The sequence below is a fragment of the Coregonus lavaretus genome (genome assembly GCF_964263955.1).
Source record: "Coregonus lavaretus genome assembly, chromosome: 13".
NCBI lineage: Eukaryota > Metazoa > Chordata > Actinopteri > Salmoniformes > Salmonidae > Coregonus > Coregonus lavaretus.
This window is the reverse complement of record NC_140000.1, coordinates 36833520-36856071: the sequence shown is the minus strand read 5'-3', so window position 1 is coordinate 36856071 and position 22552 is coordinate 36833520. Positions and strand designations below refer to the sequence as shown.

At 45.1% G+C, this 22552-nt stretch overlaps 1 protein-coding gene across 1 annotated transcript; it reads left to right on the top strand.

Moving 5' to 3' along the window:
* Nucleotides 1–21523, top strand: LOC311140026 (protein-methionine sulfoxide oxidase mical3b-like; the record flags this gene model as incomplete). Its single annotated transcript, XM_084174996.1, has 21 exons — nt 1–84; nt 173–266; nt 372–519; nt 949–1145; nt 1422–1522; nt 1624–1722; nt 3669–3803; nt 7834–7947; nt 12054–12252; nt 14037–14167; nt 14449–14521; nt 14821–15064; nt 15213–15418; nt 16154–17578; nt 17664–17764; nt 18605–18871; nt 19577–19670; nt 19807–19857; nt 20375–20474; nt 20559–20632; nt 20806–21523. Coding segments are annotated over 21 exons (4125 nt in total), but the record flags the coding sequence as incomplete, so codon positions are not given.
* Nucleotides 21524–22552: the final 1029 nt, after the last annotated feature.

Genomic DNA, 22552 nt, shown 5'->3' with positions numbered 1-22552 from the left:
GTCAACAAGAACTTTGGTCAATACACTGTAGACCCAGCTACCCGCTACCCTAACATCAACACCCAACTCATCACTCCCGCACAGGTATACACAGGCACACACAGGCACACACACACATACACACACACAGGTCTGATGATGATGATGATGATGATGATGACAATCTCTGTAGGTGGGCCATCTAATATACACAGTAGCGAGTGGAGGTTCGGATGCGGACCAGGAACCGCGACCCCGATCCCCCTTGCCGAAGCTACTACGACAGGGTGAGTCTGACCCTCTGAGTACTGAACGGTACATTAACATAACTCTAACCATTGGCTTGATCAGTATCTTCACACATATTTTTTTCTTCCTCTCTGGTTCCCCAGAGTCCTTCTCTCGCTTCAGTAAGCTTTTGTCGTGGTGCCAGCAACAGACACAGGGTTACCGTGGTGTTGCGGTTAGCGACCTCACTACTTCCTGGAAGAGTGGCCTAGCTTTGTGTGCCCTCATCCACCACTACCGACCTGATCTCATGTGAGTCACATCTGACCTCTAACCTCTCGCTCCTCACAAATCACCTCGCCTCTCACCTCATACAGCTCATCCCAAAGGTAGCATTCAGGCGCAATGTAGTTGGTCCATTGCCTCACTTCTCATCCCACCTCTCACCTTTCGAATCTCAGTCTCATTTCCCTTTCACGCAAGCTCAGGTGCATGTGCATGTGTGTTTGTGTGTGTGTGTGTGTGTCTGTGAGAGAGGTGAGAGAGGTTGATGAGTCAGAAGACCATGGTCCTGATTGGTGCCCTTTTAATTACCTGATTGGATCAGTGCCTCTCTTTGTCCACTTGCTCTGGTGTGTGTGTGTGTGTGCGTGCGTATGTGTGTGAAGTGTGTCAATTTGCATACGTGTGTGTGTGTGTGACTCTCTCTTACTTTGACTCTCTCGTCCCATCTCTCTGCAGTGACTTTGACTCTCTGGAGGAGGATGAGGGGGAGGAGAATATGAGGTTGGGGTTGGAGGTGGCGGAGAAGGAGTTTGGAATCTCTCCTGTGATGACTGTAGAGGAGATGTCATCTGTCAGTGAAACGGACACTCTCTGTATGGTCATGTACCTCAGCCAGTTTCACCAGCTCTTCAAGGACGCACTACCCCCAAGTGGTGAGTTTCTAAACCACAGTAGTCAGTGTAAGAGCTAATTAATTCTCAATTCTCCTCATCACCCTCTATTCTTATCCTATCCTCTCTTTCCAGAATGCTCAGAACTCTACATCATCTCCGGCCCTCTCCTTCATAACCACTTATCTACAATGCCTTACTAAGCGAACGCAGAGTGGTGAAAATGTTTCTATTCCCATTACCAGTCAGTGGTTGTGAAGGAAAGGAGATGGGGAATGGCTGTGCATGACTGTTCTTCTCCTCTTTTCTTGTCTGTAGAATCCCAGACTGAGAGCCTAGATGGGAGGGCTGCTGTGATCGGTCCTGCCTCACTCCTTAGCCGCCTGGGCCACAGCCCATCCCGCAAGCGCAACCCCAAGGTACACACCCCTGTTTGTTTACGTAGGGACTCTGTTTGTCTGTGTGTAGGTGTATAGGTGCATGTGTGTTTACATATATTTGTGTGTATCCCTCCCATCAGGAGCAGAAGGAGAAGGATGCGGTGGGGAAGAGGAGGAAGACCAGTCGGCCATGTCTGGAGGACGTGAGACAAGATCCCAGATTAGTGGACAGTTATGAGGTGAGGGGTGTAACCTGTAGCCATGGGTTACAGTGAGGGAAAAACGTATTTGATCCCCTGCTGATTTTGTACGTTTGCCCACTGACAAAGACATGATCAGTCTATAATTTTAATGGTAGATTTATTTGAACAGTGAGAGACAGAATAACAACAAAGAAATCCAGAAAAACGCATGTCAAAAATGTTATGAATTGATTTGCATTTTAATGAGGGAAATAAGTATTTGACCCCTCTGCAAAACATGACTTAGTACTTGGTGGCAAAACCCTTGTTGGCAATCACAGAGGTCAGACGTTTCTTGTAGTTGGCCACCAGGTTTGCACACATCACAGGAGGGATTTTGTCCCACTCCTCTTTGCAGATATATATATATAATATAATATGCCATTTAGCAGACGCTTTTATCCAAAGCGACTTACAGTCATGCGTGCATACATTTTTTTGTGTATGGGTGGTCCCGGGGATCGAACCCACTACCTTGGCGTTACAAGCGCCGTGCTCTACCAGCTGAGCTACAGAGGACCACATCACCCTCACATCAGATCTTCTCCAAGTCATTAAGGTTTCGAGGCTGACGTTTGGCAACTCGAACCTTCAGCTCCCTCCACAGATTTTCTATGGGATTAAGGTCTGGAGACTGGCTAGGCCACTCCAGGACCTTAATGTGCTTCTTCTTGAGCCACTCCTTTGTTGCCTTGGCCGTGTGTTTTGGGTCATTGTCATGCTAGAATACCCATCCACGACCCATTTTCAATGCCCTGGCTGAGGGAAGGAGGTTCTCACCCAAGGCCCCGTCCATCGTCCCTTTGATGCGGTGAAGTTGGCCTGTCCCCTTAGCAGATAAACAACCCCAAAGCATGTTTCCACCTCCATGTTTGACGGTGGGGATAGTGTTCTTGGGGTCATAGGCAGCATTCCTCCTCTTCCAAACATGGCGAGTTCAGTTGATGCCAAAGAGCTCGATTTTGGTCTCATCTGACCACAACACTTTCACCCAGTTCTCCTCTGAATCATTCAGATGTTCATTGGCAAACTTCAGACGGGCCTGTATATGTGCTTTCTTGAGCAGGGGGACCTTGCGGGCGCTGCAGGATTTCAGTCCTTCACGGCGTAGTGTGTTACCAATTGTTTTCTTGGTGACTATGGTCCCAGCTGCCTTGAGATCATTGACAAGAACCTCCCGTGTAGTTCTGGGCTGATTCCTCACCGTTCTCATGATCATTGCAACTCCACGAAGTGAGATCTTGCATGGAGCCCCAGGCCAAGGTGATTGACAGTTCCTTTGTGTTTCTTCCATTTGCGAATAATCGCACCAACTGTTGTCACCTTCTCACCAAGCTGCTTGGCGATGGTCTTGTAGCCCATTCCAGCCTTGTGTAGGTCTACAATCTTGTCCCTGACATCCTTGGAGAGCTCTTTGGTCTTGGCCATGGTGGAGAGTTTGGAATCTGATTGATTGATTGCTTCTGTGGACAGGTGTCTTTTATACAGGTAACAAACTGAGATTAGGAGCACTCCCTTTAAGAGTGTGCTCCTAATCTCAGCTCGTTACCTGTATAAAAGACACCTGGGAGCCAGAAATCTTTCTGATTGAGAGGGGGTCAAATACTTATTTCCCTCATTAAAATGCAAATCAATTTATACCATTTTTGACATGCGTTTTTCTGGATTTTGTTGTTGTTATTCTGTCTCTCACTGTTCAAATAAACCTACCATTAAAATTATAGACTGATCATTTATTTGTCAGTGGGCAAACTTACAAAATCAGCAGGGGATGAAATACTTTTTCCCCTCACTGTAGGTAACCGAAATTGTAACTGCCAGTAGTTCTTTGACTAAATTAATGAGATGACATGCAATAATATGTTAGACGTTAGAACAGCAATACAACATCTTTGGCCTTAAAGTGACATGGGTCAAACTCTCCACCATTCTGCCTTCCGCAGGAAGAGGCTGCCCTGTGCTCTGTGGGTGGAGCAAGCCAGAGCAGAGTGCGCTCGATGGCCAATCAGCTGCTGGCCAAGTTTGAGGAGAACGCCCCTTGCCCCTCCTCCACGCCAGCTGCAGCTCTACGCAGACAGGTGAGATGGGATGGAATTCAGAACTCCTAGCTGCTAAGAGTTTTCAGGTGTTACTAAGAGTGTTTTCCCTCGCTCAAAGTCTCAACATTCTGAAAAATACTCTTATTTAAAATCTGTGCTTTTAATCTGAATAAAGGAACTTGTACAGCACGGGTCTGTCATCAATAGCTGTTGGTAGTTTAGATCCTCCATGTGTGAGCTGACTGACTGACTTCCTTTGAGGTTTCAGAGGATAAGCCAGATTAGCTGCACTGTGATGGGCATTTTGGGTCAGGGCCAATGGGACTCACTGAGCCTTGGAGCAGTAGGTAAGGGTTACAGTGAGGGAAAAAAGTATTTGATCCCCTGCTGATTTTGTACGTTTGCCCACTGACAAAGAAATGATCAGTCTATAATTTTAATGGTAGGTTTATTTGAACAGTGAGTGACAGAATAACAACAAAAAAAATCCAGAAAAACGCATGTCAAAAATGTTATAAATTGATTTGCATTTTAATGAGGGAAATAAGTATTTGACCCCTCTGCAAAACATGACTTAGTACTTGGTGGCAAAACCCTTGTTGGCAATCACAGAGGTCAGATGTTTCTTGTAGTTGGCCACCAGGTTTGCACACATCTCAGGAGGGATTTTGTCCCACTCCTCTTTGCAGATCTTCTCCAAGTCATTAAGGTTTCGAGGCTGACGTTTGGCAACTCGAACCTTCAGCTCCCTCCACAGATTTTCTATGGGATTAAGGTCTGGAGACTGGCTAGGCCACTCCAGGACCTTAATGTGCTTCTTCACTAGCCACTCCTTTGTTACCTTGGCCGTGTGTTTTGGGTCATTGTCATGCTGGAATACCCATCCACGACCCATTTTCAATGCCCTGGCTGAGGGAAGGAGGTTCTCACCCAAGATTTGACGGTACATGGCCCCGTCCATCGTCCCTTTGATGCGGTAAAGTTGTCCTGTCCCCTTAGCAGAAAAACACCCCCAAAGCATAATGTTTCCACCTCCATGTTTGACGGTGGGGATGGTGTTCTTGGGGTCATAGGCAGCATTCCTCCTCCTCCAAACACAGCGAGTTGAGTTGATGCCAAAGAGCTCGATTTTGGTCTCATCTGACCACAACACTTTCACCCAGTTCTCCTCTGAATCATTCAGAAGTTCATTGGCAAACTTCAGACGGCCCTGTATATGTGCTTTCTTGAGTAGGGGGACCTTGCGGGAGCTGCAGGATTTCAGTCCTTCACGGCGTAGTGTGTTACCAATTGTTTTCTTGGTGACTATGGTCCCAGCTGCCTTGAGATCATTGACATGATCCTCCCGTGTAGTTCTGGGCTGATTCCTCACCGTTCTCATGATCATTGCAACTCCACAAGGTGAGATCTTGCATGGAGCCCCAGGCTGAGGGAGATTGACAGTTCCTTTGTGTTTCTTCCATTTGCGAATAATCGCACCAACTGTTGTCACCTTCTCACCAAGCTGCTTGGCGATGGTCTTGTAGCCCATTCCAGCCTTGTGTAGGTCTACAATCTTGTCCCTGACATCCTTGGAGAGCTCTTTGGTCTTGGCCATGGTGGAGAGTTTGGAATCTGATTGATTGATTGCTTCTGTGGACAGGTGTCTTTTATACAGGTAACAAACTGAGATTAGGAGCACTCCGTTTTAAGAGTGTGCTCCTAATCTCAGCTCGTTACCTGTATAAAAGACATCTGGGAGCCAGAAATCTTTCTGATTGAGAGGGGGTCAAATACTTATTTCCCTCATTAAAATGCAAATCAATTTATAACATTTTCTTGACATGCGTTTTTCTGGATTATTTTGTTGTTATTCTGTCTCTCACTGTTCAAATAAACCTACCATTAAAATTATAGACTGATCATTTCTTTGTCAGTGGGCAAATGTACAAAATCAGCAGGGGATCAAATACTTTTTTCCCTCACTGTAATTTGGTTGGAGGGAGCAGCTATGGTTGCAGTAATATGGGTTAAGATTAACTGGTGGTTAGGGTTAGCAGTGGTAGCTCTTGACCTAGGCCCTATATGCTTAAAGCTGTGGTTGTAGTATGGTATAAAGGTAGCCATGGCCTTCCCGGCTCCACAGCCCTCACGCCCTCTACTAACTGACCACCAGGGGGACTCCATGCCCACGCTTCCACATCCTCCAGCATCCCCTGATCCCCAGGCCCAGCCAGCCCCTATGGCCTCCGCTACCACCTGGAAACAGGTAAAAATAGTAAGCCTCTCCACCTTTGACTCTTAGAGGACTGCAGAGTTATATAGCTGTATCTCTCTGTGTCACCACATGGGGGTGCATGATTGTGTGCTGTGTAGTTCAGTCGCGTGGCATTTTGTCATAGTTCTTTCTTAGCTTTAGTTCCCTAGATTTCACAGTATTTCACTATTTCGCTACCTCAACCACCCACTCACATTATGCCGTCTAAACCATCTAACCCCAGAAGAAGCGCACGCAGCAGCAGGAGCAGATGAGTTTCAAGTACAAGGAAAAGGTCAAATGTCACACCCTGCCCAGCAGGGGGGAGCAGGTACGCCACCCCAGAGGAATCTGGGTAATGTAATGTATAGACCAGATGGCATGTAGACTAGTACTGATGTCCCATGCCACCCATAAATGTTCATAGACTTCCCAAGTTCCCAGTAGCTATCTGTAGACTAATGTGTGTCATTGGTGTGATGACTTTTGAGGACTCTTCTCGGCTACCTCAGTGGTTCCCTGATATATCTTCAGGACACAAAAGACCAACTGTCAGATCTTGACAGATACATGGTGAATGTTGGCAGTAAGAGTTGCCCACGGTCAAAGCGTTAACCATACCCCTAGTGTGGACCTACCCCATTCATAGACACTATTGAAGATAGTATAGCCCCGAGGCTTGCTCTAAACATTAACACGCATTGCTTGCGGTACGGTTTTGGAGACATATGGAACCTGTCTTTCATATAAACAATAATGAATATATATATATTTTTTTTTAGTTAAATTACTTAGACACCTTTTAGGGTTAGTGTTCTCAGACAGCCATTTCCATGTTACAGCGTTTGTTTACAGAAAACAGAGTGGACTACCTGTGCTAATTAGCTATCTGCGTCTCCGAACAACTGTGTGTAAACTGAAGACAGACGCCACAAACGTGTTCTCATTGAAAAATGCTGTTGGTTGCAACTGTGTTAAAACCGGTTAAAACAGTGTACAGTAATTGTGTATTTTGCATTTGTGAAATAAGATCGATGTGATATGAGAGGGATTTGTGTTTCTAGAACCTTACCACAATTGAGAATTGATTCACATTTAGATGGAGTATTTGGCTGTTTTGGCTTCCAGAGACAATTCGCCTTTAAACAGAACATGTAAGATCCTTGGACTATAAGGAGTAACATTAGGCCCCATTAGTCCATTAGTGGGCTAGTGTGGACCATGAGTGGGCTACAACTTGACCTATAGTCATTGAGTTCAATCTGTCGGCCTCAGGGCAGTGTCAGAGTGCTAAATGATGCTGTAAATCATATAAACAACTATTGTTTCAGAGAAAGAGGAGAAAACTGAACTGAACTGTCAGAGTGCATCTTGTTTGGGCTTTAAGAAAGTATATTTGTATAACTTACTGCAGGGCATGTGGCATGTGACAACGCTGCAACTGAAATTTTCCCTTTTAAGATTAGAAAGATCAGAGGCCTGTGAATGGTTTTTGTTAATGTTTGCACAGTTTTCTTTCCTCGGACACCTCACTGTTTTGCCTACAAATTAAGTTTGATTGGTGTGGGATAAGGGCCTAGTGATAACGTTTATATTGATTATTTTGGACAATGATTACACTGCAACAGAAAGAAGGTTATCCAGTAGGGGATTGATGTTTCTAGAACTTTGACCTAGCTTTGTGTTCCATTTCCACATCCATAACACAACATCAAAACTCTCTGTTTGTGGCTCCGATTGTGTCATCCCTAGTGAGTGTGTCTCTGTGTGTGTTTACTGTTTGTTCTGTCCTTCGTCCTCATCTTGTCTCTCTTTTCTCCTGCTATCTTTTAGAAATACGTTCAGATGTACACAGGGGGAGTTAGCTCATTGGCTGAACAGATATCCAATCAGGTTCAAAGTCAGGAGTCATCGTCACCCCAGCACACTCCTAATAGGAAGGAATCGGTAAGAATCTATTTGAGTCGATTTGAACTCACCCACACTAATACTGTCGTTAGGCCGAAACTCATCCAGCATTGGATTATACCCTACCTAGGCTGGTTCTGAAGTAGGTCATTTCCATGTGAAAGGACCCATGAGCACCAACATGTGAAGTTCATAGGAGCATGTCAAATTGGATGTCAAATGAAAGCTAAGAGTCAATTCTTTTTGTAATTAAGGCATATATACATTTTTCAACCGTTTTCCATCCAAAAAAATTTGAATAAGCGAAGGCTTTGATTTCTGGACAAACAGATGGAAAAGGGGTCTTAGAAAACATCTACCAGGAAAAAGTCTTAAAAGGTATTATAAATGTATCAAAACACAATCCGGTTGAAGTAAAGACCCCTGCCAACTAATATCAACACTTATATTTAGTTTTGGATACATTTCTGTAAGTTTAAGAAACATTGCCTTGTGCTGTGAAATTCCGTACCAAAAACCCACATATCTTGAAGACATCTTCTAATTTCTCTACCTCATGAGGAGGGAGGAAATTGAAAGCTCACAGAACTAACAAGTAAAGGTATACCTATCAATTAGTTATAGTTTTTTTTAACCAGTTGTGTAAAATACTTAAGTAGAAATACTTTAAAGTACCACTTAAGTAGTTTTTGGGGGTATCTGTACGTTACTTTACTATTTATATTTTTGAAAACCTTTACTTTTATTTTTAAAAATTTTTTTTAGGGGGTAGATCAGTTTTAATATTGCAGATAGATTGTAACTTCCATCAATGTAATTGTCTGCTTCACTTCCAATCCCCCATATGTTTTTTTTCTCTCGCAATATATATATATATATATATATATATATATATATATATATATATATATATATATACATACATACACACACACATACATACATATAAATACATATACATAGATATATATACATATCCTTTAAAAAAATATATATCCCTTTATTACTTTCCAACCCCACCACCCCTTCCCTAATTGGAGTAAATTAGTGAACAACAATGCTTAGGCCTCTACTTCCAGCTTATATATACTATATAAATGTTATGGACACAGTCAATTTTACAAAACTTTTACTTTTACTTCAGTACATTCCTGAAGAACATGATGTACTTTTTACTCCATACATTTTCCCTGACACCCGAAAGGACTTGTTACATTTTGAATGCTTAACAGGACAGGAAAATGGTCCAGTTCACACACTTATCAAGAGAACGTCTCTTGTCATCCCTACGGCCTCTGATCTGGTGGACTCACTAAACACAAATGGTTCGTTTGTAAATTATGACTGAGTGTTGGAGTGTGCCTCTGGCTATCAGTAAATAAAAAACAAGAAAATTGTGTGATCTGATTTGCTTAGTATAAGGAATTTGAAATGATTTGTACTTTTACTTTTGATACTTAAGTATATTTTAGCAATTACATTTACTTTTGATACTTAAGTATATTTAAAACCAAATACGTTTAGACTTTTACTCAAGTATAATTTTACTGGGTGACTTTCACTTTTACTTAAAACATTTTCTAATAAGGTATCTTTACTTTTACTCAAGTATGACAATTGGGTACTTTTTCCACCACTGGTTTTTACTGATATCAATTCAGGATCAGTAAATCAATCGGTAATGGTATTTCCGAAAAATCTGTAATGGATTTTCCGCAATTGAGTTGGCTGCAATGGGAAACCATAGTAGTCACAAACCACAGTTGGGTTAACATTTACATTTGAGTCATTTAGCAGACGCTCTTATCCAGAGTGACTTAAATTAGCAATTTGGGTTAAGTGCCTTGCTCAAGGGCACATCGACAGATGTTCACCTAGTCGGCTCGGGATTCGGACCAATGACCTTTTGGTTACTGGCCAAGCTCTCTTAATCGCTAGGCTTCCTGCAAGCCCCACAAATTGCATTTTTGTTCCCCCCCCCAGTTTTATCATTGAAATGTGATACAAACCGAGGCAATGGTGTGCTTTAGGACCATGCGGACGCATCCGAGCGGTCGGGTAGGCTGTTTGGAGTGTTTATCTGACTGAAAACATATATATATATATGTCCCCCCCACTTCTAAAACCAAAGTTGCGCCCCTGGTATTTTCATTTGATTGTCAAACAAATCACTTAGAAAAGTAGGCTACCTGTGCATGTTCCTCCACTCCTAAATAATCCCAGCATCCAAACTGCATATATATGCCCATTGATGAATTGAAATAGACATCTGTTACAAAAATACAAAAAGTCTGCCTAATGACATTCAGAGATTGTCATTGATTAGGCCTACATTAATTGATGCATCTTGCTGACAAATTGACATTTTTTGTAGCCAAAAATAGGTGAGTAAACTCTGATTGCCGGTAGCGGTGAAAAAAAGAAACGCTCCCTATACTTTCAATGCATTTGTCAGAAAAAGGCGTTTACCCTCCACTAGGCCTACACCACCGCCAGTAGCCTACCATCTCAGCCAAGGCAATTTTAAACACAGGAACACACGCCGAATAGGTAGCCTACATTCAATATAATACATGAGTTGAATCAAATTATGTTTTACACCCTAGTTCATGAGTTGTCCATAATTCATGAGTTAATGCTTCGAGTCTTCACAGATCGTGTGACATAAAACACTACCTTTCTTTCCTTACATTAATGACAGTGTTATTTGTCATTTTTAAGCATTTAACAATTGAATTAGAACATTGAACTTCAACCCTGTATGAATCATGGATCTTTGAGATCTCTGAAAATACACTGTATGTGTAACTATGCCTACGTAACATTTCATTATGTTTCGCCGTGAAAACAGTTCTCATGGGCACACAAATCCAAAATAATGTAGTCCTATGCCATTGCAAAATCGAATGCTTCTAACAGAAAGAGTCAACTATAGGCCTACTGTCAGTAACGTATACTTGTTGGATGGATTGGATGCGCATTGGTGTCTAGCTATAGGCTAGTTGTCTAGTGATATTGTCGACCATCATCAGGTGATCCAGGAAAGACAATTATTATTGACAGAAAATAATAAAGCTAAATGGTCTACTACTTCTGGCCACGGATGGCACGGAGAACACCAGTACCCGCGTGCACCTGAAAAACAAAACAATGAGTTCTCTAAACAGCTGACTGACAAAATCAAACAAGTATAAATCAACTGAGAAATCTAATGCATTGGAATAAAGGCAATGTTTTATCAAGGACGCATGGCAAACAAATGGCAAAAATTAGGAAGTACAAAGGAAAATATGCGTAAAGGGCCTCAGCTGAGGCTGAAATTCAGCCCTACTGAGTGGACAGTGCAGCCACATAGAAATACATGGTTTAAACCATGACAGAAGCATTTATTTCATATTTACCACAGTCAAACATATTTACCACTACATTTTTAACAAATAGGAGAATAGTTAAATTACTATTACTTAGAGACTTTTGTTGCATTTAGCGGAGGTAATGTCCCATTCAGGGGAGCTGAGCCCCTCCTGGCTCCCAGTAATCCACACCATGTTTATATCTTTTGTGTACCTATTTAGGATACCTCACGATAAAGAGAATGACATTCATATCCATAATTATGCATTTCTGTGTAGTACAGATCAGGGACCCATGATGAAATTCCGTTACCGCAATTCTGTTACCGGGTGTAAATCCACTTCATTTACTGTAGTTCAATAACCCAAATAGATTTTTTCAAACTCAATGTGTCATGTCATAGCTGACACCTGATTCTTTCTGCAGACATCATTGAATCTTAATTTAACAGATATTGAACCATTTTTGAAAAACGTGGACACAAAACATTTAGGGCGATTTTACCATAGTTATGTTACCAAACTTTGCATCTGCACAGTTCTTCTAGTAAATGTGTTTTTGCAACATCAGTGTAAATTGTTAAAAGTAGTCATTGTGCATAGAGTTGTATGGTTTGTTCAACTTTGAAATCAATGTTTGGCATATATTTTAAGTGAAAAATCTGAGTCTCAGCGCAATTCCGTTACTGTGGAATTGCCCAGTAACCTCTATAGTAGTAGGCTAACTCTGAAGTGAGGTGATCCATGTATTACAGCTTATTCTCTCTTTCTCCCCTACCCCCTCCCTCTTAGGCTGGCGTTCGCTCTGTGTTGGCGGGGGCGGGGCCAGGGCCAGGAGGAGCCAGTGACGTGTGTTTCTTCTGCAGTAAGCGTGTGTACGTGATGGAGAGACTCAGTGCTGAGGGACTGTTCTTCCACCGGAGCTGCTTCCAGTGTGACCACTGCAGCTCCACCCTCCGCCTGGCCTCCTACGCCTACGACCGGCCTAACGGTGAGCCCTTGAGAGGGAGGGATGAGAGTGAGACCAGGTCTATGGAGAAAGGGGAGAGTCCTGGGGGGGTGAGGGCAGGGAGAGGGTGTCACTGAGCACCAAAGAGTTAAAAGTGGGTAACTCTAATGAATGACAAGGGCTGCCCTACCACACACACACTGAAAATACCACTACCAGCCCAGCATGGTCTTGGCACTGAAACACTACCACAACTTTTGATATGCTCTACCACAACTTGTTGTGTAATCTTGAATACAACTCTGACCTCCAGTTTATGAGGGTCAGTGACACTCAATCATTCTGATTTTACACTGATTGCTCCAATCTGCCCTCAGGGTTTATGTTACACCGCCTGATCACTTTGTAAGGCTTCCAGGTTATCAGCAGACCAGAGACCAACTCAGTTAACACATGATGAACACAAACTCAGTGTGTTGCTTACTGCACCGTTGGGGCCTGGGGCTCCCTGGACTGACTGTGTGGATGTTTATATTTGATTGTGCGTCTGTGTGTGTGTGTGTGTGTGTGTGCGTGTGTGTGTATGTGTGTGTGTGTGTGCGTGTGTGTGTGTGTGTGTGTGTAGGGGTCTCAAATTACTGTAGAATACAGAAGGTGCAAGTAAAAAATGTGGTTGTGCATCAGCAGTTTTTCTCTTGTTATGTCAGTCACTGACAGTCACTCAATTAGCCATGTCAGCTAACAATTTTTTACATTGGTAAGTTAGTCTAGCCAGCTATCTAAACTTGTAGTAATCAAAGCCGAATACCGACCGTGCATGCAAGGGACCCTGACCTCCAGGGCGCCCCCATTGATTTTGTTAGTCACTCTCACTCAGATATCATTAACATGGCATAAGTCATGGCAAAATGTGTAGAATTGCAGGAAATAAACTTTAAAACTGCAAACATTTCTCTCCACCCCATGGCAAAATGTACAATATGCTGTAGAATTGCAATATTTTCTCTCTGCCCCATCGCAAAATGGTAGAACTGCAGGAAATGAAATGTAAAACTTAAATGTTTCTCTCCGCCGTCAATAGGAGGGCCACCAAAATGTTTTGCCCACGAAGTGGGGGTGGCCCCCCAACCAAATCTCCCTTAGGGCCCACAAAAGGCTATGGTGTGTGTGTGTGTGCATGCCTGCTTGCGTGCGTGTGACTGTGTGTATTGTATCTCTTAGAGATGTGCTGTGTGTTTGTAAATGGAGGGGGGGACAGATATAAAATATGTCAGTGATGTCATGTCAGGCGCTGATCTCTAAGTTTAATTCAAACCCTTCAACCAATCAGGGATGAGGTGTCACGTGATAGTCGTTTGAGTGTGAGGCAGGAGAGGATTGTGTGTAGGGTAGACTATATATGAAGTGGTCTGTCAGTGTAGGGACCAGATCGAGTGTGTCTTCCTGTTATTCTGTAGACCGGCACTGTTTTCAATGGAGGAGTCACACTGTAAGACACAACTCTATTTAATTCTCGCCATTCCTTTCCGGGAAGCTGAGAGATGTAGCTTTTCCTCAAGATCTAGGGACACTGTTTTTGTGTGGAAATGTAAATAAGATGAGACTTGTAAGTTTTATAACACTGTTTTCTCAGTAGTTCTACTGTAGTTAGATAACACTTAGTTTTTGTTTAAAGTTCTTCTTTAAGATGCATGGGAGCTGCAGATCTCTCTGTAGTGCGGTTCTAAAGCTGCAATTCTTAGTGTAGTGAGGTTCTAAAACTGCTGGGATTCTGTGTGTAGAGCGGTTCTATGTATAGTGTTCTAACACATTGGTTCTGTGTGTAGGGAAGTTCTACTGTAAGCCGCACTATGACCTCCGTCTGGTTGGGCCGGTCCAGAGGAAGAGACCAGCCCCTCCTACCTCCGACCAGCCCCCAACCCCCTACGAACGGACCCCCTCTCAGCGGACCCTCCTGGTAAGGACTTCTGCCTTACCCCTCGTACTCTGGCTAAATGGAAGCTCTTGGCTGACCTGGGTTTTCATCTAATTCCTGATATTTGTTTAGACATAGCAATTAAGGTTTCATTTAATTGACGAGCTCTCTCTCTCTCTCTCTGTATATTATATTGTTTTGAGGAGAATATGTTACGTACTGTATGTATGAGGTTTTCTGTAGATCAATACACTGATCCTTGGAATTCTTTGGGGTAAAATACTATTTTTTCTTTGACCCCTCCTTTGCTCCCTCCTTACCAGGAATCCCCAGCTGCTCTGTCCACTAACCCTCGCTCCTCAGTAACTGTGGTGACAGCAGATCGCAGGTCTTCAGGTAAGCCAAGAGGTTCATGTATCTGTCATGTGTGTGTTTTCAGTCGTAATGCTTGTGACGTGTGTGTGTGTGTTTGTGCACAGAATGTGTTTCTTAGTGACGCCGCTGAGTGTGTAAAGAATGTCCTGAGTGTGCAAAGAATGTGACATTGACTTTGGCTAAGTGTGTGTCTGTGTGTGTGTGTCTGGTGTGTGTGTCTCAGTGGCGTCTCTGGTTGGGAGTGGGTCCGGCTTGGTAAAGCTTCTATGTGTGTGTGTGTGTGTATGTGTGTGTGTGTATGTGTGCGTGTGTGCGCTCAGTGGCATCGCTGATTGAGAGGGAGTGTGGCTTGGCTAAGCGCGTGCGCGGCACGCCAGAACGTATAGAGCTAGAGAACTACCGTGTGAGCCTGGGGAGCCTGGAGACTGAGCAGCTAACAGATGAGCCGGAGGAGGTGCCAGAAGAGACGCTGGCCAATTACAACCTCAGTCTGCTGGTGACAGAGGAGAAGAAGGCCAATCACAAGCGCAGCCCGTTGCAGGACAAGAGCAACGAGGGCTCCAGGTCAGCATTACAAAAACAAACATTTATCTTTATTTCTATCTAGCGTGTCCTCTGTCTCTCCCCCTCTTTCTCTCTCCCCCTTTTCTCTTGTACACACACTTACAGACACGGACACACACACACTAATTGCTCTCCTCTCTCCTCATAGTTCGGAGTCAGAGATGGAGGAGGAGGGGGAGAGGCAGCGGGCTCTAACCAATGACCTGGCTAGAGACTCCTGGAGGAAGGCCATGGAACTACACGCACGCCTCAGAGGAGAGAGAGAAGAGGAAGAAGAGACAGAAGAAGGAGAGGAGGAAGGAGAAGTTGATGAAGATGATGATGAGGAGGAGGAGGAGGAGTTATCAAGTGATGGTAATTGTGCCTTTTTCTCTGTTTTCCTATATGTGTCTCTCTATGTGCTGTCAGTCAGAAATATTTGTTTTTAGACTAGTTTCCTTTCCTTTCCTCTCTTTTGTTCTCTGTTCTGGTCTCTCAACCCTCTTTCTCTCTGTATTTGTGTCTGTGTGCCCTCCCTCCCTGTTCGTCTGTCTATCTGGTGTGTCTCCCCCTGCTGGTAGAAGGGGAGTACTGTCCGTGGGAGAGGGAGCGTCACTCAGGTCTGTGGCTCCTCCCTCTAGAAGAGGTGGAGGAGACAGGTAGCACCGCCACAGGAGAGAAAGCTAACAAAACATGTTTAACATTTTTAGTATGGTACTTCTTTTGTTACTAACTATTTTGCATGTTTTGTTGTGTCATTGAGCATAATGGCACACTAGTAGGCCAAAATGTCCCAACAGTAACTTCCCCACCTTAACTTCCCCACCTATTGCACCCCATGGACTTACACAAGGGATTCTTGCACCACTGTCTAATGGCTCTAACCTTACTACAAATATCCTTTGCCTCATCAAGTCTACGGTGTTGCCAAATAACTACCAAAAAAAACGTAACACCTACTCTAGCTCAATGCCAACTGTGGCTCACAAGCAATATTTTCTGTAAGACACAGGAGGTTGCTATCTAGTTTTCTCAGTAGGGATTCTGACTTTCACTTTACTTCCCCTCCCTCCCACTCTCTTTCCCCCTCCCTTTCTCTCTCTCTCTCAGAGGAAAGATCATCTCCCCTCACCGCTGAAGAGGTAGCCTCGTTGGACGAGTGGCAGCAGAGCACACACTCTCCAGACACACACTCTCCAGACACACACTCTCCAGACACACACTCTCTAGACACACACTCTCTAGACACACACTCTCCAGACACACACTCTCCAGACACACTCACGCCTGACACACACTCTCTAGACACACACTCTCTAGACACACACTCTCCAGACACACTCACGCCTGACACACACACGCCTGACATACAACTGCCTGACTCGACAACACCCAACACACATAGTCCACACAGCCCCACCAGCGTACCCAATATCACCTTCTCCACTCCAGCCACTGCCTCAACACCATTCACACCCACACCCTTACCGTCACATGCACCCACACCCACATCCTCTGTCTCAATTCCAGATTCCTCTGTCTTTACCTACTCCTCCCCCAACTCCTCCACCACCTCAGGCTGCTCCCCTGGTCTGGACGAGGGAGAGGAGGATGGGGAGGAGAAAGAGAAGAAAGAAAGGAAGGAGAGAAAAGAGCGAGAGGAGAGGGAGAAAGGGGGGAAGGAGAGGGAGAGGGTGCGTGACCCCAGCAGTAGTTCGGGGATCGGTGTGGGCGGGAGCTCCACCACCTCTACCTCGGATCCTCTCACCCCTCCCTGCATCCCTCCCCCCGCCCAGCTCAGGGCATGCTGGGATAGCCTGCCCCGCCCTTCTGTGGAGGCGGAATCACCTCAAAGCCCCGCCCCTCGCCCCGCCCCTCGATTTGCCCCCGCACCTATCATGGCGTCGGCTGTTGTGCGGGGGGTCGGGGGCAAGAAACTGAAACCGTGGGACGTGGGTGGGGGAAGGAGGTCTGTTGCGGGGGGATCTGTTGGAGGGGGGTCTGTTGGGGCGGGGTCTCTTGGGGAGCAGCTGTGTAAGGATGAAGTAATAGACCCCTTAGAGGACATCAGCCCCCCCTTGTCCCCTCTGAAGCCCCTTAAGGCAGTGCCCAGAGACGAGAGAGAGATTGGGAGGAAGAGGGAGATGGAGAGGAGGAGGGAGATAGAGAGAGCAGCCATGGGGGTGGGCTGGGAGGACACGAAGATCCCCCTAGGAAAGGAGCCTTTCCCAGGGAAGAGCAGGGGTGGTCTGGACCCCCGCAGACTCACAGAGAGCCTGCCCCCCCTCCTCCTCACACAACTCCAGGGGGGCTCCCTCTTCCCTCCACGTAAGGACCGCAGGGACAACCAGCCCCCCAGCCAGAGTGTGCCTGAAGCGGGCATAGGAGAGGGTGGACCCCTGGGCCTGTGGAGAGCTGTCATCTCTGGCTATAAGAGTGACAGGAAGAAGAAGGGCAGGACTTCCCTTCCCAATACGACAACAGCTCCAGCCCCCAAAGAGCAGGGCAGGAGGAAAACTTCTGCAGAGAGAAGAGGTAACACACACACACACACACACACACACACACACTGGTGATCTGGTATAGTGATTTCCTATGGTGAACCTCTGTGTTTGTGCAGGTGTGAAGTTCAGGGAGCGCCAGAGCTGGTCGGAGCCGGAGGAGTCAGACATCACCTGTTCTGTTGTGATGGAGAGATGCTCCATGAACCCCAAGGCCAACGTAAGAACATCACTACTAACACTACCACTGATCTTAGAGCAGCAGGTTGTCATTACACTACAGCTCTGACTGTGGGAGTCAGTGATGTCACTACAGACCTCTGTTCAGCTCTACAACTCTGTGTATGCCAGCAATGAAAAATGTACAGCGATTGTTTGGAGGAAATTCATTCACACCATAGGAGGCTGATGTCATATGTGTTAGGGGATATCTGGTCTTTGTTGGTTACTATATCATCTCCTGTCTTCAGAGGCTCAGGTAAATGTTTTAATGGATGAATGTTTTTAGCTTCGTCTGGAGCTGTTTGACCTAGCGTCAGACCTTCAGAAGGAAACCATTGAGGAGGAGGAGGAGGAGGAGAAGGAGGAAGGGGAGGTATACTACTTTGTGGCAGTAGAATGAAGGCTGCTGTGTCCTAGTCTAGTTAGAGATAGTTACAGTAGAGTTACTGAGAGAGGTTACGCTTTTCCCAATGTGTAGATGGGTCGTTTATAGCTGTAATAAATAGTTTGTAAGTTCCGATTAGAGGACGTTTTGTGTGAACTATACATACTATATATTGTGTGCCCTATTTTGATTGTTTTTTGGTCTTCATCTTTCCAAGTCTGCATATGTGCCTCATGCCCTGGCCTTTAAGAGGGCATATGCCATTAAGGTAGTGTGAACATTCCCATTGGCTGCATCAAGCCTTTCTGTGCTCTGTGCTGCGTCCTTATCATCCCTAAACCTCAGTAGTGTGTATACTAAGAATTTGCTGCTATGGTCAAATCTTAATGGTGTGTGTGTGTGTGAGCGCATGCTATGTATGTGTGTAGCCTGCTGATTCTCTCTCTCCTACAGAGGCACGTGGGGAAGGAGAAGGAGTGGGACAGGTCCTGCCATATGGATACACAGCGGAAATCATCGTGCCCTACGGAGGTGGTGGGGGTACTGGTGCACATGAAGGACCTGAAGGACCCGTCCAGCCTGGATGTGTCAGAGGCCATGTTCCACAGAGACAGAGACCCAGAGGAGGAGCAGCTAGATGCCAGGTTAACACGCAGAGTACAGAGAGCAGCACGCAAACTGGCCAAACAGGAGCAACTCAAGAGACTGCACAGAGCCCAGGTAGGATGCAGGTTTATAATGTATGTCTGTGTGTGTAGAATTTGTGTGAGTGCGTATGATTTGTTTAAAGCCTCATTGATGTTGTAGATGGCGTTAACATGCATCTTTTGTCCTGATCTTGTCCACATTCTGATTGTGCCCACATTTTCAGAAATATGTCAAGTCATGGTTTTAAAATATCTTATATCCGTCCACTGTGTCCGCTTTGTGACCAGATTCCCTGGTCCCTCCCTGTATGCAAATTATTTGACAGCTATTCTTTATTTATTTATTTATATTGATGCCATAAGTCAATGGTGCCACCTGTCAATTATTTTAGAAGGCGGGATAGTAATTATTTAAATGATTTCACTGTCCAGATCCGTCTACACTTCTAGATATCCAGACACCATGGCTGCATTTACACAGGCAGACCCATTCTGATATTTTGCCCAATTATTGGCAAAAGAGCTGATCTGATTGGTCAAAAGACAAATTAGAGGAAAAATATCAGAATTCGTCTGCCTGTGTAAACACAGCCAATGCGTGCCTGACTACCTCCGGAGGTGGTCAGGAAGATCACAATCAGATCACAATGCATATTTTAATCATCTACACCTGTCTGAAAATGTGGGCCAATCAGAATGTGGATAAGATCAGGACAAATAATGCATGTTAGAATCAGGTATAAACAGGGCTTGAGTGTATACAATTTGCACGTGTCAGATGATCCAAAGGCAGTTGGAGCAGGTGGAGGAGAAGCAGAGGCAGCTGGAGGAGAGGGGTGTGGCTGTGGAGAAGGCCTTGAGAGGGGAAGCAGGTTAACAAACACTATTTACACAACTGTTTGACATCATGGTTTGTTTTACCTATATTACTCTTAGTTAGTTTGACTAAGCAAATGATCCGTGTACGTGTGGTCATGTGGTCATCTCCCTGGTATGTTCTCATTATAGACTACTGGGGAGAGTCGAATGACAATGAAGAGCTGGACTTACACCTGGGAGGTATGTACCTCACATACAATGCTGTATTCCCTCCAGTGGAGGCTGCTGAGGAAAGAACGGCTCATAATAATGGCAAGAACGGAGCAGATGGAATGGCATCAAACACCTGGAAACCATGTGTTTGATGTATTTGATGCCATTCCACTTATTCCGCTCCAGTCATGTGGTCCTCTAGCTCAATTGGTAGAGCATGGCGCTTGTAACGCCAGGGTAATGGGTTCGATCCCCGGGACCACCCATACGTAAAAATGTATGCACACATGACTGTAAGTCGCTTTGGATAAAAGCGTCTGCTAAATTGCATATTATATTATTATGATATTATATTATTATTACCACGAGCCTGTTCTCCCCAATTAAGGTGCCGCCAACCTCCTGTGATTCCCTCCTACTATTCATTATCCTACCCTCCAATCTAACCCCTGGTTCCTCTCCTTCTCTCTATCTCTCTTTCTCTGTCCCCCTTCCCCCTCCCTCCCTCCCTCCCTCTCTTTCCATCTTCCTCTCTCTCATTTAGTCATGGGCATGCAGGATGACCCAGCTCTGATGCAGCAGTGGTTCAAGCTGGTCCAGCAGAAGAACTGTCTGATGCGCTATGAGTCAGAACTCATGATATTGTGAGTATCTATCTGACCTTTGACCCCCTCTGAGCTCCACACTTTGGACTGATGTGGTCTCCATGGTGACTGTCTCTCCCTCAGTGCTCGGGAGCTGGAGTTGGAGGACAGACAGAGCCGTCTTCAACAGGAGCTCAGAGAGAGGATGGCCGTAGATGGTATGTACACACACACACACACACACACACACACACACACACACACGCACACACGCACACACACACACACACACACACACACACACACACACAAATGTCATACTGTACCATAATGCTCTTAATAGATTCTCTGTTTTCAGCCTTCTCTCACTCCCTCTCTCCTTCTCTCTCAGACCACCTGAAGGGTGAGGCAGAGCTGGCTGAGGAGAAGCTAATCCTGGGGGAGATGTTGGAGGTGGTGGAGCAGAGAGATGCTCTGGTGTCTCTGCTGGAGGAGCAGCGGCTGCAGGAGAGCCAGGAGGACAGAGACCTGGAGGCCATCATGCTGTCCCGGGGCCTGGGCCTGCACAACTGGGCCTGAGCTCTATCCCGGGGCCTGGGCCTGCACAACTGGGCCTGAGCTCTATCCCGGGGCCTGGGCCTGCACAGCTGGGCCTGAGCTCTATCCCAGGGCCTGGGCCTGCACAACTGGGCCTAAGCACAGACACACACGTCACTTCCCCTCTAAAGCTACGATCAGGGTCATGGTTGTGAGGTCACTTCCCCTCTGATACAACGTCATGACCAGGATCAAGGCGGGACTGTGTCTGGATGATCCATTTTTAGGATTGGAGATGTTTCCCCAATCCCCACTGCTACACCCATCTTGCTACATCCCTGACTCACTGACTGATGGGCCTCTAAGACTGATGGCTCTATGCTCTCTATACTCACCCAGGCTGTTGTTATGGCAATATGTGGCATGTTTGAATTATTTGTATTGTTATTTATTAACATTTTTGAAAAATGTATATTATGTAAAACGAAACAATACTACTTTTTTAAAACCTTTTAATATTACATTAATTATATTTTACTTCATACATTGGATAATAAAGACATTCTGACATCATGTTGTCATGTTTGAACATTTGAGATGATAAGGGGGACAGGAAGGGAGGGAGACCTGGGGGTGGGATTCCAGTGAGCTAGGGAGGGAGGGGAACTTTCATGCAGTCTGCCTCCTGCACAGGTGTGGATTTTGTGTTCAGTCAGAAATAGCTGCTGAGATTACTATCAACTTTTTCACTACTTTCTGAACCTGCCACTTGTATATGTTGTGAAATTGTTAGATATTACTTGTTAGATATTACTGCACTGTCAGAGCTAGAAGCACAAGCATTTCGCTACACCCGCAATAACATCTGCTAAACACGTGTATGTGACAAATACAATTTGATTTGATTTGATATAAAGGGGTGTGGCAAGATACAGTATGTGAAGGAGTTTATGGCTCTGGGGTTAAGTATTTGCCATGAAGCCAAGAGGTTGTGGGTTTAAGTCTCATTACCTGTGCTTTTGTTTCTGCTAATGTCAAATATATGGAAATAACTATTCCTGGATTGACTCTGGGGTTAAATCCCTGCCTTGTAGCCAAAGAGTTGTAGGTTCAAAACACCTGTTTTGTGTGGATTTCTTCAATTCTCAATGTCAAAAATACAGAGGGAAGGAGTCTGTGGCTCTGGCCCCCAAAAGTACAGGGTTGTAGGCATGAACCCAGGTGCCTGCTCTGGAGCATGGTTGGATAATGAGGACTTTACTGGTCATTGAGTCAAGGCCACCTGAGGTAGTTCTGCCACACAATGATGGCTGATTGGATGGGGGGCAGTGGTGTTGGCTGGATGGGAGTAATAAGTGGAGGCGAAGAGAGTAAATTCCTTGGTTTCGAAAACGTTGACAAGCATTAGGCCAGATCGTTCTTCAAGATGTTTAAACGTTCATAATCACAGTGGTAATAGAGGGTGAAAAAGTTCAGCACCTCAGGAGTAATTGACCAGTAATGTCCTCATTATCCAACGATGCTCTAGAGCAGGCACCTGGGTTCATGCCTACAACCCTGTACTTTTGGGGGCCAGAGCCACAGACTCCTTCCCTCTGTAT